The 16447-nt window shown below is 47.0% G+C and overlaps 1 protein-coding gene across 4 annotated transcripts in view; it reads left to right on the top strand.

The window, feature by feature from the left end:
• The window catches only part of EML1 (EMAP like 1), a 175572-nt gene that overhangs the window by 106188 nt on the left and 52937 nt on the right, over positions 1–16447 (top strand). For all 4 annotated transcript variants that reach the window (XM_046007635.1, XM_046007636.1, XM_046007633.1 and 1 more), the window contains exon 3: positions 10874–11009. In XM_046007635.1, the coding sequence (XP_045863591.1) occupies positions 10874–11009 (136 nt within the window). The remainder of the gene's footprint in view (positions 1–10873; positions 11010–16447) is intronic.

Consider the following 16447-nt stretch of genomic DNA (forward strand, 5'->3'; position numbering starts at 1 on the left):
TCTGGGATTGCCCACTTTGTTATGCATTAACTAGCAAGTAATTCCAATTTTCATTTTACATTTTGCTTGTGGGTGCAGACCATAGTCTGGAAGCTTGCCTTCTGTAAACTTTAACATACCTTTTGCAGCCGTTTTTATTGGTTATATTCTGAGCCCCATTAATTAGCAGGTCAGAGAATTACTAAGTAGAACCAAAACTTTCTGGTAGAGACGCTCATATCCACATGGGTCCTGCTGTTCTGGGACATCAAGACCTTCCGGTGTCTGGACTTAGCCCCCGAGGCCACTGCTAAAAGCAGCCTGCGGCTCACCTTTCCGTAGCCTCTGCTACCCTGATGCTTACTCCTGATTTTCAGAATCAGTAGGTGTGGGTGGCTGGGTACGAGACATCGCAATAGATATTTTGAATATATGATCCTGTCTCCCCGCTCCATAGGTCTTTGAAGTAGGTGCTATCAGGCCCATTTTACAGATGAGGAAACAGCCTCCAGGAAATTGGATTATTTACCCCGGGTTACACAAATCCGGGACTGGCCCCCAGGGCCTGGCTGGACATGCCTTCTTCCCACCATCTGTGTTGCGCTCCTTAGCAGTATCACTTAAATTTGCATTATTCAAATCAAACCAAATATTCAGGAAAGGAATAACCAAAGGACTTGAAACGAGAGCTCTCCTCTCAAGATCTGCAAAGTGTCCCACACAGCATCGATCGTATTTGGCATGGGATGGTCTGAGACATTATGTGCGGTCCCTTCACAGACTTTAGGAGCAAAGCACAACTCACAAATTGAAATTGTACACGCTCTGCAGCGAACGAAATTAACAAATAACTAGTTCTTTATCCCGGTTCGGTGCAGTCAGTAGTTTGAGTCCCTCTCTCTCCTACACGTGCTTTCTCCTTGTCTTTCGACTTACAGACGACTCTACTACGGAGCATAACTTTTGGGGTTTTTTAAAGACAACACACTGTGGTCTCATTTTCCCCATGAATTGCCTTCCCCGGTTTAGATAGGCGTTATTAATGAATTAGGAGAAGGCTTATTCAGTTTCCCAGAGACTAAGAAGAGTTGTGTTCAAATTTTGTATTATGATGGGGCACCCGGGTGGCTCAGTCGGTTAAGTGTCTGACTCTTGATTTTTGGCTCAGGTCATAATCTCAGAGTCGTGAGATCGAATCCCACATCAGTTTCTGCAGAGTCTGCTTGAGATTTTCTCTCCCTTTCCCTCTGCCCCTCCCCTGTTCTCTCTCTCTCTAAAACAAATAAAGAAAATCTTAAAAAATAAAATAAAGAACTTTATATTATGAAATGTTTGAATGTATATAAAAGTAGAAAGAAAAATACCTTTTATTTTTTACCTGGCTTCATTATTTATCAACATGTTGCCAGTTTCATTTATTAGCCCCCTTGTGACTTAACTTCCCTCACCCCATCAGGATTAGTTTAAGACAAACCCAAGACATTGTATCATTTTATCTATAAATATGTTAGTATGTATTTCCCAAGATATAAAGATCCTCTTTTAAAAAAATCTCTCTCCTTCTGTCCCTCCCCCTCTGTGCTCTCTCGTTCTCTCTCTCTCTTAAATAAATAAAATCTTAGGGGCGTCTGGGAGGCTCAGTGGGTTAAGCCTCTGCCTTTGGCTCAGGTCATGATCCCAGGGTCCTGGGATCCAGCCCTGCATGGGGCTCTCTGCTCAGCGGGGAGCCTGCTTCCTCCTCACCCTCTGCCTGCCTCTCTGCCTGCTTGTGATCTCTGTCTAATAAATAAATAAAATCTTTTAAATAAATAAATAAAATCTTTAAAAAAAAAACCAACGACATACAAGAAGAGTTAAGATTTTAAATCTGCTGAAAGTGGTCAGGCTTCTGGCCCAGCAGATTTAAAATCTTATCTCTTCTTGTATGTTTTGTGCTCCGTCTTCCCGCCGGGTGTAGCAGGATCTTCCTTACTCCTCGTGCAGCGGCCCCGGAGAGAGTCCCCGGCGGATCATCCCACCCGTCCCTGCGCGCGGCCTTCTGTCTTACAGGTGATGCCGCACTTCACCTTACATGCTAACGCATTTTGCGTCGTTGTCCGCGCGTCTTTAGGACAGGTTCCTTGCAGCAGGATCGCCCGTCAGAGGATGAGAGCACGGGTGTCTTTGCTGGGTTGTCAGCGATGGGATCTTCCCCTGGACTTAATGACCCACTTTGTCTCACCGGGTAGCAGACACAGTCTGCCTCCTCCGGTTCCAAACGTGGGCATCTTGTAAATTGTGAAATGGATAATTAGGGTCTCAAGCTCAGGGTCGTGAGTTCAAGCCCCACGTTGGGGCCCAGCTTTAAAAATATAAATTAAAAAAAAAATAAATGAAGCCTATAAATAGATTCCTTCCAGTTTGGGGCCCCTGGGTGGCTCAGCCGGTGAAGTATTGAACTGTTGATTTTGGCTCAGGTCATGATCTCAGGTCTGTGAGATCAAGTCCCATGGTGGGCTTGGTCCTGGGCATGGAGACTACTTGGAATTCTCTCTCTCTAAAAGAGAAAATAAAATAAGGGCACCTGGGTGGCTCAGTCATTAAGAATCTGCCTTTGGCTCAGGTCATGATCTCAGGGTCCTAGGATCGAGCCCCCACATCAGGCTCCCTGCTCAGCGGGAAGCCTGCTTCTCCCTCTTTGCTTGTGTTCCCGCTCTCGCTGTCGCTCGCTCTGTCAAATACTTGGATAAAAATTTTTTTAAAAATAAATAAAACAAAATAAATGGGTAATTAAGAAGTCTAGATTCATAATGGTAAGATATGCTAAAATTAAACTTTGAATTTCTACACATAACCACATACATAGTCACACTTGCACAATTAAATTTATTTTGAAACCTACGGGGATGTTTCACTTATCAAATATTGCATATTGAGTTATTGCTGTGACGTGAATGAAAAGGGTTTCTTGGTCTTCGGGTTGTACCATCTCATAATAATAAGCATTGGTAGGTTTGACTAGCTAAACTCGAACTTCTGCATTTATATCAATGGTACCTTGATGGTACCTTGACGTATTTGAAAATACATCATCACGGGTAGTTGTCCTTGAAGTCTGAATATTCCAGTCCTACCATCTAGAAAAATTTAAAAGAAATTCATTTCAGGCTTAATTGTGACTGTTTTAGACCTGAGATTGCAAATACTTTTATCAGAGCCAGAGACTTTCGGCTACCGTGCTGTGAAGTCATTTTGCAGAAAATTTAACTCCTGGTAGTTTATCGAGGACCCTCTGTGAATGAGTATGCCAAGTAACGACCGACTGTGGGTCCTGCACGTGTGGCTGGACCAGGGGCCTGTCCCATTCTGCCTCATGGCTCAGCTCCCTGGTGGGCTGTCGGGTCTGGCTATGAACCGACTCAGGGTGGCAAAGTCATGGAAATTCAGAGCACTCTTCCCACATCGTTAGGATCCGATTTCAGGGTGGGAAGAGACATCCTTAGAGCACATCTGAACTAAAAATGGGACCTCAGGTCACACTGCCAGCTGGGGACACCCTGGGGCTGGCGCTCTGGCCCTCACACCCAGACCTGAGGTCCTGCCCCTACCTACACTCCCCTGCCGCCCTCACTTTGCCAGGCATCATCCCCTGCCCGTGCCTGGGTGTGCTGGGTGTGGCTGAGGGCACTCGTGGGTCTGATTCCGCCGTAGATACCTCTGACCGTAACTGACATGCGATGCTAATTCTGCTCCCATCACGTTCCAGGGGTTCGATTGCACCCTGATGGCCAAAAGCATTTCATCATCTGCTTGTAGCCGTAGGATGAGAGCCCCCACTTCTTGTGTGCCTGCAGCAGTCCCGACACGCTGCTCACAGTTCCCACCCTCACTCCTGATCCTTGCAGCGGCCCTGCAGGCTGGCTGGGACTACCCGTCGTTCACGGGGAAGCTGGGGCTCGGAAGAGTCGTGAATTCTCCGAGGCTCCGTAAGTCTGCCAAACCGCGAGGGAGGCCAGCCTGTCCCATCCCTCCAGTCCTCTGTGCTTCTCAGTCTCCCTTGAGATCTGAGATTCCAGCCGTCCTGATACAGCTCCAACGAATGCATTCTGAATACACACCATTTATCATTCCTCCCTCTTCTATTTGAGAAATTCTTCTTTCAAGCCGTGTGCCTATGTTTTGCCCCTAGGAACAATTAAAATGTTATTTAAAAGATCCCTTTTATGAACCAGAAGAATGTCTCATCTCTGAGTGTCACGTGGAGGCAAGGGAGTCATTTATCTTCACACCTGATGAGAGGAAATTGTGTTTGAACCGTTCCCTGTGCTGTTTCTCTTCCTCGGTCTTGAAGATCGCTCGTCTGAAAATGACTCGTTGTAGTGGCTCTTGTCTCCTCCCCATCCAGGCGGGTACTCATTCGCACTGGACACCGGGAGGCACTTTTTTCTTCCGGATCTTTCCCTTTATGGCGGCCACCTTTCCTCCTTGAGTGGCTGAGCGCATCTAGATGGGGAAACATGGACGCGACCTGCTGAGGTGTCGTGAGCACAGTGGCCACTTGGTTAAAGGCATATTGGAGGCAGTTCCAGCGCTATTAACGACGTGAGTAGTGAGGAAAACCAGGGCGTAGTACCCAGATAGGCGTGTGGCCCTAACGAGATCTCTCCACCGCCTCCGTCACTCCGAGGATGGTCACCATGCCCCTGCCCCATCCTTGGTTTTTCTTTCATGATTTCTCATCAGAACTTAAAGGATTCTGTTTGCTTCTGATGATGCCCTGTTACAGATCAATTTTTTTTTAAAGATTTTATTTATTTGTCAGAGAGAGAGCAGAGAGAGCACAAGTAGGGGTTGGGGGGCAGCAAACAGAAGGAGAGGGAGAAGCGGGAACCCCATTCAGCAAGGAGCCCATTGCAGGACTCTATCTCGGGACCTTGGGTTGATGACCTGAGCTGAAGGCAGATGCTTAACCGACCGAGCCCCCCAGGCGTCCTCTGTCATAGTTTAATGTACAAGATCTGTTGCCCCAGGCTAGAGAGCCGGCCCATGGAGCTGATCTTTCGTGGGCTTCTACGATCACAGCTCCCCTTTTAGGAGAAAGACAGAACTAGGTTATTATGAGACTGAACTTTGAAATTATGACTCAAGAAGAAATGAAATTTCATAATGACTCAGAAATGGTAACATAACGCCTTCTCTTGGAAGAAAGGCTTTGTTCTTGAAATCCAGCACAGGCCGATCGCCAAACCCCAGCTGAACACCTTCTGGGAAGGCGTGCCATCTTCACGGAGCCTCCCTCGTCGATGGAGGGGACAGGCGAGTAAGCAGACGGTTGCCATGCGGCGTTCCGGGGCAGCAGCACAGGCCAGGGCTGTGGGAGCAGGGAGGAGGCTCACCTTGAGCGTGAGGGGATGGGTGGGCTGTCTGGGCCGAGAGGAGCCTTGTGGCAAACGTCCTCTGTGAGCCCCTCTGGGTCCTTCCTGTCCCCTCCTCCAACCAGCTCTGCCCTGCAGGCTGACCTGTGGGGACCTTACCAGCAGGTTGGGGCATCAGGAGCCCTCACTGGGACTTGGAAGGAGGGGAGGAGGGGAAGCCAGAGTATTTACTTCCTTGGCTCCTTCCACACGGGGGTCCCTCGGCGGGCCATGTCCCTCCCTGAGCATTGCCGCTGCTCCCCAAGCAGGTTTTCTCTCTTTGCGTTCAGGCAACTGCTCTCTTCCTTCGGTCCGTGGGGCCTGAGAGGGGGGTGATGGATGCTCTGCCCTCAGCCCAAGGACAGAGCTGTCCCCCCCGGCTGCCTCCCTCCGGGGCGAGATATGCAAAAGCACACGGACAGGGTGGTGAGATCTAGGCGACACCCCCCAGCACGGGTGTCCACTGTTACTCTAGAAAGTAAAATTAGCGTGCCCCCCCACCCCGCAGTGTATAAGCTAGGCCTAAATTGCCAGGTACAAACTGGCGTGGGGGTGGAGCTCAGAGAGGCCATCCGGGAGGCCAGGGATGACAAGGGGGGCACAATGGCCTAGCCTATGGGTCTCAAAGTGTGGTCCCCAGAGCAATGGCCCCACGACCCATGAGCTTGTTAGAAAGGCAGACTCTCGGGCTGCACCCCAGACCCAGCATCGGAAGCCCTGGGGCTAGAGCCCCCCAGTCTGTACTGTACCGTGCCCCTGGGTGAGCCCGGGCACACTCAGGTGCGTGAGCCCGGGCACACTCAGGTGCGCGAGCCTGGCAGAGGCAGAGCTAAGGAGGTGGCGTCGTGGTGCTTGTTGGTTTGTGGGGGGGCGCACGGAAGAGTCTGGGCATGCACTGGGAGAAATAGAGCCATACGGACAGAATGAGAGCAGCGTGCAGAGGTTGTAAGAAGCGCCGTAACCCAGGGGTCGGGACCATGTCCTCTCCTCTCTGGGCTGGTTGTGACGGAGGAGCCCCCCACCCTTGCAGGTCCCAGGAGGACAAGACCGCACCCTGCCAGTCGTCCCACTCTGCCCCACAGCGACCATGTGCAGCTGCCCTTCCATTCTGTGTCGTCCCGACCACCTGTAACACCGTGGGCTACTCCTGGGCACCGTCAGGGATGGTGGCGAGGGGCATCAAGGTGAGGGCCACGGGGACACGAGCCTGGACAGGGCTGACCTAACACCCAGGAGACCCTCCCTCGGGTCTAGGAGTCATGCTTCAGAGCCAGGCTGGACAGGCAGGAGCAGCGGGAATGGCAGGGACAGCCAGGCTGACGTATGCATCCTTCTCACCATCTGGGGCTGCTGTGACCTGTGACCGCACACTGGGGGCCTGAAACAGCAGACTTACTCTCTCACACTGCTTGAGGCCGGCCGGCCGAGACCAGTATCCCTGGACTGAGGGCAAGGCGTGGGCACGGCCGGTCGGTGCCTGCTGGAGGCTCTCCGCGAGACTGCTCCAGGCCTCTGTCCCAGCTTCTGTGGCTGTTGGCCATCCTTGGCGTTCCCTGGCTTCTAGATGCTTCGCTCCCAGCTCTGCCTCCGCCGTCACCTGGCCTCATCTCCCGGGGCCTCTGGGTTCCTTCTCTGCTCCTCCCAAGGACACCATCACTGGGTTCAGGGCCCACCCTAATCCCGTATGACCTCATCTTTACTAATTACTTTGACAAAGACCCTATTTCCAAATAAGGTCACATCCAGGGGTTCCGGTGGATGGAATGTTCAGGGAACTCCAGTGAGCCCAATCCATGTATTAAAAAACCAAAAACCAGGATGGAAACAGAAGGGATGGACAAAGCAGAGAGAGAAGGCAGAGCAGTGACAATGATGGTGGCGACCTACGTCCCCCTGCAGGGGAGAAGGGTCCTGTCCAGGGGGCGTGGCAGATGGGAGAGAAGATGCGGGGTCCCGGCTCGGGGGCTGCGGTGTCTTGCCGAGGGAGGCCGGCTCCCCGCATGCCGGGCCCCGGGTGGGCAGGTGCTCAGGAGGCGAGGAAAGAGAGAGCGCGGAGGGCGGCGGGGCACTACCTGCGCTTTTTGCTGTTTTCTGTCACTTTTGAAAAAAAGAAGGAAGCCCAACTCCCTGCCTTAGGGACCAAAAGGTGTCGGTGTGTTAAAAACATTCTGTGCAGTTTTGTCGTTGTTTTTAAGAACCTTGGTCAAGGCAGGTTGACTTCTGTGATGCACAAAATAAATTCTGCTAGCATTTCGATCAATTTTTTGATTTCAGAATAGTGTTAGATTTACAGAAAAGTTGCAAGGATCATCCAGAAAGTTGCCATCAGCCCCGCACCTGGTTTCGCCTACGAGTAACATTTCACATTAGTATGCCACAATGATGATACTGGCTTTATTTTTTATTTTAGCTTTAAAAAAAGAGAGAGATTTATTTATTTGAAAGAGAGCGTGTAGTGGGGAGGGGCAGAGAGAAAGAGAGCAAATCCTCAAGCGGACTCCCTGTTGAGCGCAAAGCCAGATGTGGGTCTCTGTTCCACGACCCTGAGACCATGACCCGAGCCAAAATTAAGAGTCACGTGCTTAACCAACTGCGCCACCCAGGCGCCCTAATGACACATTTTATATTAATTAGAGGCACACTTTATCTGGATTTCCTTAGTTTATCCCTAACATCCTTCCTTTGTTGTTCCAGGATCCCCTCCGGGGCTACATTTGGTCATCCTCTCTCCCGAGGCTCCTCTAGACTGACCGTTTCCCAGATTTCCCTTCTTTCTGATGACCCTGAGAGTTTGGGGGAGCCCCGGTCAGAGAGTTCATTGTCTTTTGACTTGGGTTTGTCTGGTAGGTCCTGGGGTCTAGGGAGGAAGACTATAGAAGGCAAGGATATTTCTGTCCCATCCTGTCCAGCGTCCGTACTGTTGACGTGACTCATCACCATGACGCTGGCGGGGATACAGTTCACCAGGTTTGTCCGCAGTGAAGTGACTCCCCGCCCCGCCGCCACCCTGCGCTGCGTGGAAGACGGTCACCACGCCGCCCACACCTAACAGAGTAGAGGACGGTGAGCCACCTCCTTGGGGATAAACCATCTACGTAAATGATCTGGAATTCTGCATGGGAGAAATTATCTTTTCCCACCCATTTAATCATTTATCCAGTCATTCTATCAGTCTGGACTCCTGGGTATTTATTTTATGCTTTGGGCTATAATCCTATGTTACTGTATTTTGTTGCTGAAGTGGTCCCAGCTCTGGCCACTAGGGGCGCTCTTTCAGGTGACTCCTGGGGCCCTTTGACTTGGCCCCATCGGTATCGGGTTTGGGGCTTTACCATCGCTTTCGAGCCCTTCCCGACCCTCTGGCTGTCCAGGTGGCTCCATGCTCATGATGTATGCGCCCTGCCCCAGCCCCAGATCTGGGCATCTCCCCGAGGAGTCCTGGTTCTCAGTTGTTGAGGAATCGTGTTAGTAACCAGGGCTTGGGTGCTGGATGCCCTTGCTTTCGGTATTCTCAGCAGGCAGAGTTGAGGAATATGTTTATCCTGGGGCGCCGGGGTGGCTCAGTCAGTGAAGCATCCGACTCACGGTTTCAGCTCAGGTCATGACCTCAGGGTTGTGGGATCAAGCCCCATGTCAGGCTGCACGCTCAGTGGAGAATCTGCTTGAAGATTCTGTCCCTCCCCCCACTTGCATGTTCTCTCTCTCTCAAATAAATAAATCTTAAAAGTGTGTTTCTACTGACCCATGTTTACATACATAGGTATAATTTGTACCCGTCGCTGCGTCAGGCTAAACATGGCTTCATAGTGAGGTCTCCCTACCCTCAGCTCATTCAGCGCCGTCCCCCTCGCTTGTCTGTACCCTCCCTCTGCAACAGTGAGAAGCTGGGTTCCCACCATCTTCCTTGCCTTTCCTTAATTGTTCACTGCTGGGGCACATGACAATGGTTTCAGGGATGTTGACCGACCATGCCGGGTGGGAAACAACATTACTGATCCAAGCACAGTGCACAGATGGGCTCGTTGGCCGTCTTACAGTCTCTCCCTGTTTCCACAGCACCTCCCTGGCCACCCCCTTCCAGGAGGTTAGAGCACATCCTTGTGGCATAGTCGCCTTCTTTTCTCCATCACGGGTTCCCCCAGCCCCTAACAGATTTTCGTCTGCATACATTACAGTTCGTTCTTTGTGCTGTAAGAGTCTGGAGGTTTTGACAGATGCTTGGTGTCACCTAGCCATCACACAGCCTCATACAGGTTACCACCTTCAAATGCTCTCGCATCTTACCTAATTCAGCTTCCCACCTTGACTGGCAACCACTGGTCTGGTCTTTGTAGTTTTGCCTTCAGTGGAATCATACAGATGGAGCCATTCAGCCTGGCTGCTCTCACTGAGAAGTATGGACTTAAAACTTGTCCCTGTCCTTGCTTCCTTCCTTCCTTTCCTTTTTTTTTTTTTTTTTTTTTTTTTGCTGAATCATATTCGATTGTCTGGATGGACCACAATTTGTTTATCCGCCCCCAACTGAAGGACATCTCAGTTGGTTCCAGTTTTTGACAATCATGAATACAACTGCTGTAAATATTAAATATAGATTTTATAGAGACACAAGTTTTCAGATCAGTTGAGTAACCTCATGACATGCGATGATGGGCTCATACCGTGACTGTATTTAACAACTGCCAAACTGTCTTCCAACGTGCCTTCCATTTTGCATCCTCACCAACAATGAATGAGAGTCCCTGGTGCTCTGGGCCGGGCCAGCAATTGCTATTTTGTTTGTTTTTTGGATTTTAGCCACCCTAATAGGTGTATAGAGATATCTCATTATTGTTTTAATCTGCATTTCCCTAATGACAAAAGATGTCGGGCATCTTTTCATATGCTTATTTGCCATCTGTAGATCTTCTTTGGTGAAGTGTCTGTTCAGATCTTTTGCCCATTTTTTTAATTGGGCGGCTTGTGTTCTGCCTACAGAGTTTTCAGCATTCTTTTTTATATTCTGTATACAAGTCCTCTGTCAGATACATGATTCGCAAGTATCTTCTCCCGGTTCGTGGCTCCGTCTTTTCATCCTTGTAACAATGTCTTTCACGGTGCAAACATTTTTATAATTTCAATGAAGTCCAAGCCATCATTTTTTTTTTTCCTTTCAGGGACTGTGCTTTTGGTGTTGTATCTAAAAAGTCACCAAACCCGAGGACACAGAGTTTTCTCCTAGAAAGTTTTCATCTAGAAGTTTTACAGTTTTGCATTTTACCCCCAGATCTTGGGTGCATTTCGAGTACGTTTCTGCATAAGGGGGGAGATTGTGTCCAGGCTCATTCGGCTCATTCTTCAGCACTGTTTGTTGACGGTCTCCTCTGAGTTCTCTTTGCACCTTTGTCGGTTCTGCCAGCATTTTCAAATCGGTGTCCCTTGCCGTCCCATCTACCTTGAGTTCTGTAAAAAGTTACTTTGACAAAGGAGGAGAGCTCTGATTGCGTTTTCTGCTTGTCTCACAGCAAGACCACTGGTGCAGACCTTGCCTTTAAGGACCACTGTCAACAACGGCACTGTGTTACCAAAGAAACCTAGTGGCTCTCTACCGTCCCCCTCGGGGACCAGGAAAGAAACTGCTGTGCCCGCCGCAACCAAAAGGTAGGTACCGAGTACCTTAACCCAACTTGAAAAGGTGTTCCAGCGCAGGTTTGAAATAAATATTGCCTTTTTATGTGACACCTCTTAATTTTTTGTCTGAATTAAAACTCATAAAAGTATAATATTTGGTGTGTTACCATATTAGGACCTCTGTAAATGTATTTTTCTGTTTCTTTTAGACTTAATCTTACTGTCTTTGAAGTCCCATTGGCTAACACCATAGTGTGCTATTTTGTATTTTTGCTCGAGGGTCTCTTGAAAACACAAATGGGAGTGTAACCTGTGTTAAAATGAATATGCTCTTGGGGTGCCTGGGTGGCTCGGTCAGTTGGGCCTCTGCCTTCGGCTCAGGTCATGATCCCAGGGTCCTGGGATCAAGCCCCGCATCGGGCTCTCTGCTCAGCCTGGAGTCTGCTTCTCCCTCTCTCTCTGCCTGCCTCTCTGCCTACTTGTGATCTCTGTCTCTCTGTCAAATAAATAAATAAAATCATTTTTAAAAAAAATGAATATGCTCTTTAAAAAGCTAATAAAAAATGCAGGCGTACCTGCGTGGCTCAGTTAGTACCTGCCTTTGCCTCAGGTCATGATCCCAGGGTTCCCAGATGGAGCCCAGCATCAGGCTCCCTCCTCAGTGGGGGTGGGGGGGGTGGGTCTCCTTCTGCCTGCTGCTCCTCCTGCTCACACTCTCTCTCTCTCCAATAAATAAATAAAATCTTTAAAAAAAAAATATGCTCTTAAAAAAAAGAAAGGATATGCTCTTCCCAGCTTTATACTTGGCATAGAGCAGAATTCGGATTGCCGTACCAACCTTAACTTTTTATCTATAAAATCTGGATAAGTTCATACTTTAAATTGTGTTTAATGGTGAAGTTGTACATATGGATGTTGTCTGTCAGATAGAGCAGAATTTGCTTGTAACGTTTCTATAATGTCGTGATTGTCATATTAAAATTTCCTCTCTTATATGCCAGGCCGCTTATCTAAGCTGTTAGGTTCTAGAAAATTAAATACCTGATGGTAATATAGTCTAGAAAACCTTAAAGAAATTCTTGAGGGGCGCCTGGGTGGCTCAGTGGGTTAAGCCTCTGCCTTCAGCTCAGGTCATGATCTCAGGGTCCTGGGATCGAGCCCCCCATCGGGCTCTCTGCTCAGCGGGGAGCCTGCTTCCTCCTCTCTCTCTGCCTGCCTCTCTGCTTACTTGTGATCTCTCTCTGTCAAATAAATAAATCTTTAAAAAAAAAAAAAAGAAATTCTTGAGCCGTGCTGCCTGCTGGGCTTCTAGTGAGCCCACTGTAGAAGCTCTCAGGGCTCGTTACCATACCAACTGCCTAGCAGGGGCCAGGTCAGGGAGGGTGAGCAGGCTTGGGCCACACAGGGACCCCCAGCAGGCTCAGATGTTGGGCTGTGACTTGGAGGAAAACATAGCCATCCCATTCTCTCTTTCAAATATAGTGTTCGTCCTCTCACTCAACAAGTGAACTTTCCTTGTGTGTTTATCAGAGTTTCATGTACTTAGTGTTTGGAAATTTTAAGAAAATTGATTTTGGGGCACCTGGGTAGCTCAGTGGGTTGGACGACTGCCTTCAGCTCAGGTCACAATCCCAGAGTCCTGGGATCGAGTCCCTCATCGGGCTCCCTGCTCCTTGGAGAGTCTGCTTCTCCCTCTGACTTTCTCCCCTCTCATGCTCTCTCTCACTGTCTCTCTCTCAAATAAAGAAATAATCTCAAAAAAAAAAGAAAAATGGATTTTGCAGGGCTTTTTGAAACTTAAAAATGACGTTCTTAGCCTCATGCTGTATCTGTGTAAATACTTGCTTGAATCGTTTTTCTAATCAGTGTGAAGTGACGTCTTCTTCATTCTCACGGGCGGCAGTAGATACAGACTACCTTTTTTTTTTTTTTGGTCTAGATTTCGAAGACGGTCCAGGCTGACTTTATTTTGGGATTCCGATTGCCATCTGTTATAAAACACACAACATAATTGCAGCATCTCCATTGTAAGCGCACGGTTCAGCAGCGTTAAGGACTGTCCCACTATGTCGTGCATCAGATCTCAGCAACTCTTTCATCTTTTCTTTCTGTTTCTTTTTAAAATTATGTATTTATTTATTTAGATTTTCATTCCAACCCAGTGGACCTACAGGCTTGTATTAGTTTCGATGAGAATTGGTTGTAGAGCGATTCAGCGCTTCCACGCAAAGCCCGGCGCTCATCAGGACAAGTGCCCGCCTTCGTCCCAGCCCCCGCTTCCCCCATCCCCATCCCCCTTCCCTCTGCGGACCTTCAGTTTGAAGAAATTTTTCACCTCACAACACCGTAATTCCTATCCCCAGCCCTTGGCGATCACCTTTCTGCATTCTGTCTCTGTGACTCTGACTGCTTTCCATTCTTCCTAGGAGTGGAATCGTATTTCTTTGTCCCTTTGTGACAGAGTCCTTTCATGTAGCATCCTATCCTCCAGCTTCCTCTCTATTGTAGCATTTCACAGGATTTCCTGCTTTCTTTTTTTTTAAGATTTTATTTATTTAATTGACAGAGATCACAAGTAGGCAGAGAAGCAGGTGGGGGGGGGGGGGGAGGCAGGCTCCCTGCTGAGGGATGACCCTGGGACCATGACCTGAGCCGAAGGCAGAGGCTTAACCCACTGAGCCACCCAGGTGCCCCAGGATTTCCTGCTTTCTTAAGTCTGCGTCACACACCCCCACACCCCACATTTTCTTTATCCATTCAACTGTTGATAGCCATTTGGCTTGTTTCTCCCTCTTGGCTGTTATAAATGATGCTACAGTGACTGTAGCTGTACAAATAGCTCTTCAAAATCCTGCTTTTAATTCTTTTGGGTATATATCCAGAAGTGGGATTGCTGAGTCATAAGGTAATTCTATTTTTAATGTTTTGAGGAACGGCTATACTGTTTTCCATAATGGCGACACCATTTTACATACCCACCAACAATGTACAAAGATTCTAATTTCTTCTCATCCCTGCCAAAAACTTGTCCTTTTGCAAGTGGCCATCCTAAGGGATACCTCATTGTGGTTTTGATTGGCATTTCTCATACGATAAGTGACATTGAGCATCTTTTTTTTTAAGTAATCTCTATGTCCAGTGTGCGGCTCGAACTCATGACCCGAGATCAAGGGTCACATACTTTATTGACCGAGCCAGCCAGCTACCTGGATATTGAGCATTTTGTTATATGCTTGTTGGCTGTTGTATATCTTCTTTGGAGAAATGTCTGTTCAAGCCCTTTGCCGATGTTAATTCTTTGAATTATTTATTTAAATTTAAATTATTTAAATTATTGTTTAAATTTAATTATTATTTAAATGATCGTTTAAATTATTCCTTTTCCTGTCATTCTTCTAGAACTGTAGGATTTCCTTATGTATTCTGGGTATGGACTCATTAGCTACACCATTGGCAAACATGTCCTCCCATCACACAGACTGCCTTTTCACTCTGCTGTTTCCTTGATGCACAGAAGTTTTTAATTGTGATGTAGTCCCAAGTGTCTATTTTTGCTTCTCACGCCACATCCAAGAAATCGTTGACAAATACAATATCCCAAAGATTTCCCCTGGTGTTTCCTTCTGGGGATTTTATGGTTTTAGGTCATGCATTTAGGTCTTTAATCCCTTTCGAGTTAATTTTTGTGTATTGTCTAAGGTCAGGGTCCAACTTCATTCTCCTGTGTGTGGATATTCAGTTCTCCCTTTGACATTTGTTGAGAAGGACTGGCCTTTTCCTGTCGTGTGCTCTTGGCCTCCTCGTTGACGATCATTTGACCACATACTCAGGGGGTTATTTCTGGGCTCTCTATTCTGTTGCATTGATCTATTTTTCTCTCTTTGTGCTAATAAAGATACCCCACCAAGTTGATTAGTGTTACTTTGTAGCTTATTTTGAATTCGGATACTTTGAAGCCTCCAACTTTGTTCTTTTTCAAGGTTGTTTTGGCTATTTGGGATCCCTTGAGATTCCTTCTAAATTTTAGGATTTTTTTTTCTATTTCTGCAAAAAATACCATGTTGATGCATTGAATCTATAAATCATTTTGGGTAGGATAGACATTTTAACAGCATTAGGTCTTACAATTCAAGAAAATGGGGTGGGTTTCCACTTATTTATGTCTTTGATTTCTTTTAGCAGCGTTTTATAGTTTTTCATGTACAAGCCTTTCACTTCCTCAGTTACATTTATTCCTGAGTATGTTATCCTTTTTGATCAGGCAGCAAATGGGATTTTTCCCTTTTTTGTGTTAGTCGTTTTTAGTGTATAGGAATGCAACTGGTTTTTGCTGATTTTTGTATCCCACAACTTTGCTTAAATTATATATTAGGTTTAAAATGCTTTTAATTTAAAAGCTGTGAACTTTTATTATGTTAAGGCAGTTTCCTTCTATTTCTAATTTGTTGGGAGTTTTTAACATGAAAGAATGTTGAATTTTGTCAAGTGCTTTTTCTGCATCCATTAAGATAGGGATGTGGTATTTGTCCTTCATTAGGTTCATGTGGTGTATTACATTGGTTTTCGTATTGTGAACCATCCTTGCATTTCAGGTCTAGATCCCACTGGGCTATGGTCTAATGGTCCCCTCTTACCTGTGGTCTCACTTTCTGCAATTTCAGTTGCCCATAGTCAGCCTCAGTCCAGAAGTACATGACCCTCCTTCTGACACACCGCCAGAAGGTCAGCAGTAGCCTGACACTATGTCACGGTGCCTACCTCGTTCATCTCACATCAGCCCATCACAGACATTGTACCGTGTCACCATAGAAAGAAGGGTGAATAGAGTATAATGAGAGATATTTTGAGAGACAGAGACCACAGTCACATAACTTTTATTATAGTATATTGTTATAATTGTTCTATTTTATTCTTAGTTATTGTTATTAATCTCTTACTATGCCGAATTGATAAATTAAACTTGATCCTAGATATGTACTTATAGGAAAAAGCTGTAAAAATAGGGTTTGGTACGACCCGCTATTTTGGGCATGACTGGGGGTCTTAGAACATGTCCTCCATGGAAAAGGGGGGAGACTCCCGTAATCCTTTTAATGGGCAGTTGAATGCACTTTGATAGCATTTTGTTGAGGATTTTTGCTTCAAGCTTCATCAGGGATGTTGGTCAATAGTTTTTCTTTCTGTGTCTTTGTCTGGTTTTGATATCATAAAATGAGATTCGAAGAATCCACCCCCCCCCCCCACCCTTCAGTTCTTTGAATGAGTTTGAGGACAATTGGTGTTAATTCATCTTTAAATGTTTGGTAGGACTCTCTGGTGATGCTCTCTGGCCCTGGGCTTCTCTTTGTTGAAAGATTTTTTTTTATTACTTTTTCAATTTCCTTCTAGTTATTGGTCTGTTGGGTTTTTATTTCGTCATGATTCAGTCTTGGAAGGTTGTATGATTCTGGGAACAGATCCATTTCTTC

Source organism: Meles meles, chromosome 6, assembly GCF_922984935.1.
Source record: "Meles meles chromosome 6, mMelMel3.1 paternal haplotype, whole genome shotgun sequence".
NCBI lineage: Eukaryota > Metazoa > Chordata > Mammalia > Carnivora > Mustelidae > Meles > Meles meles.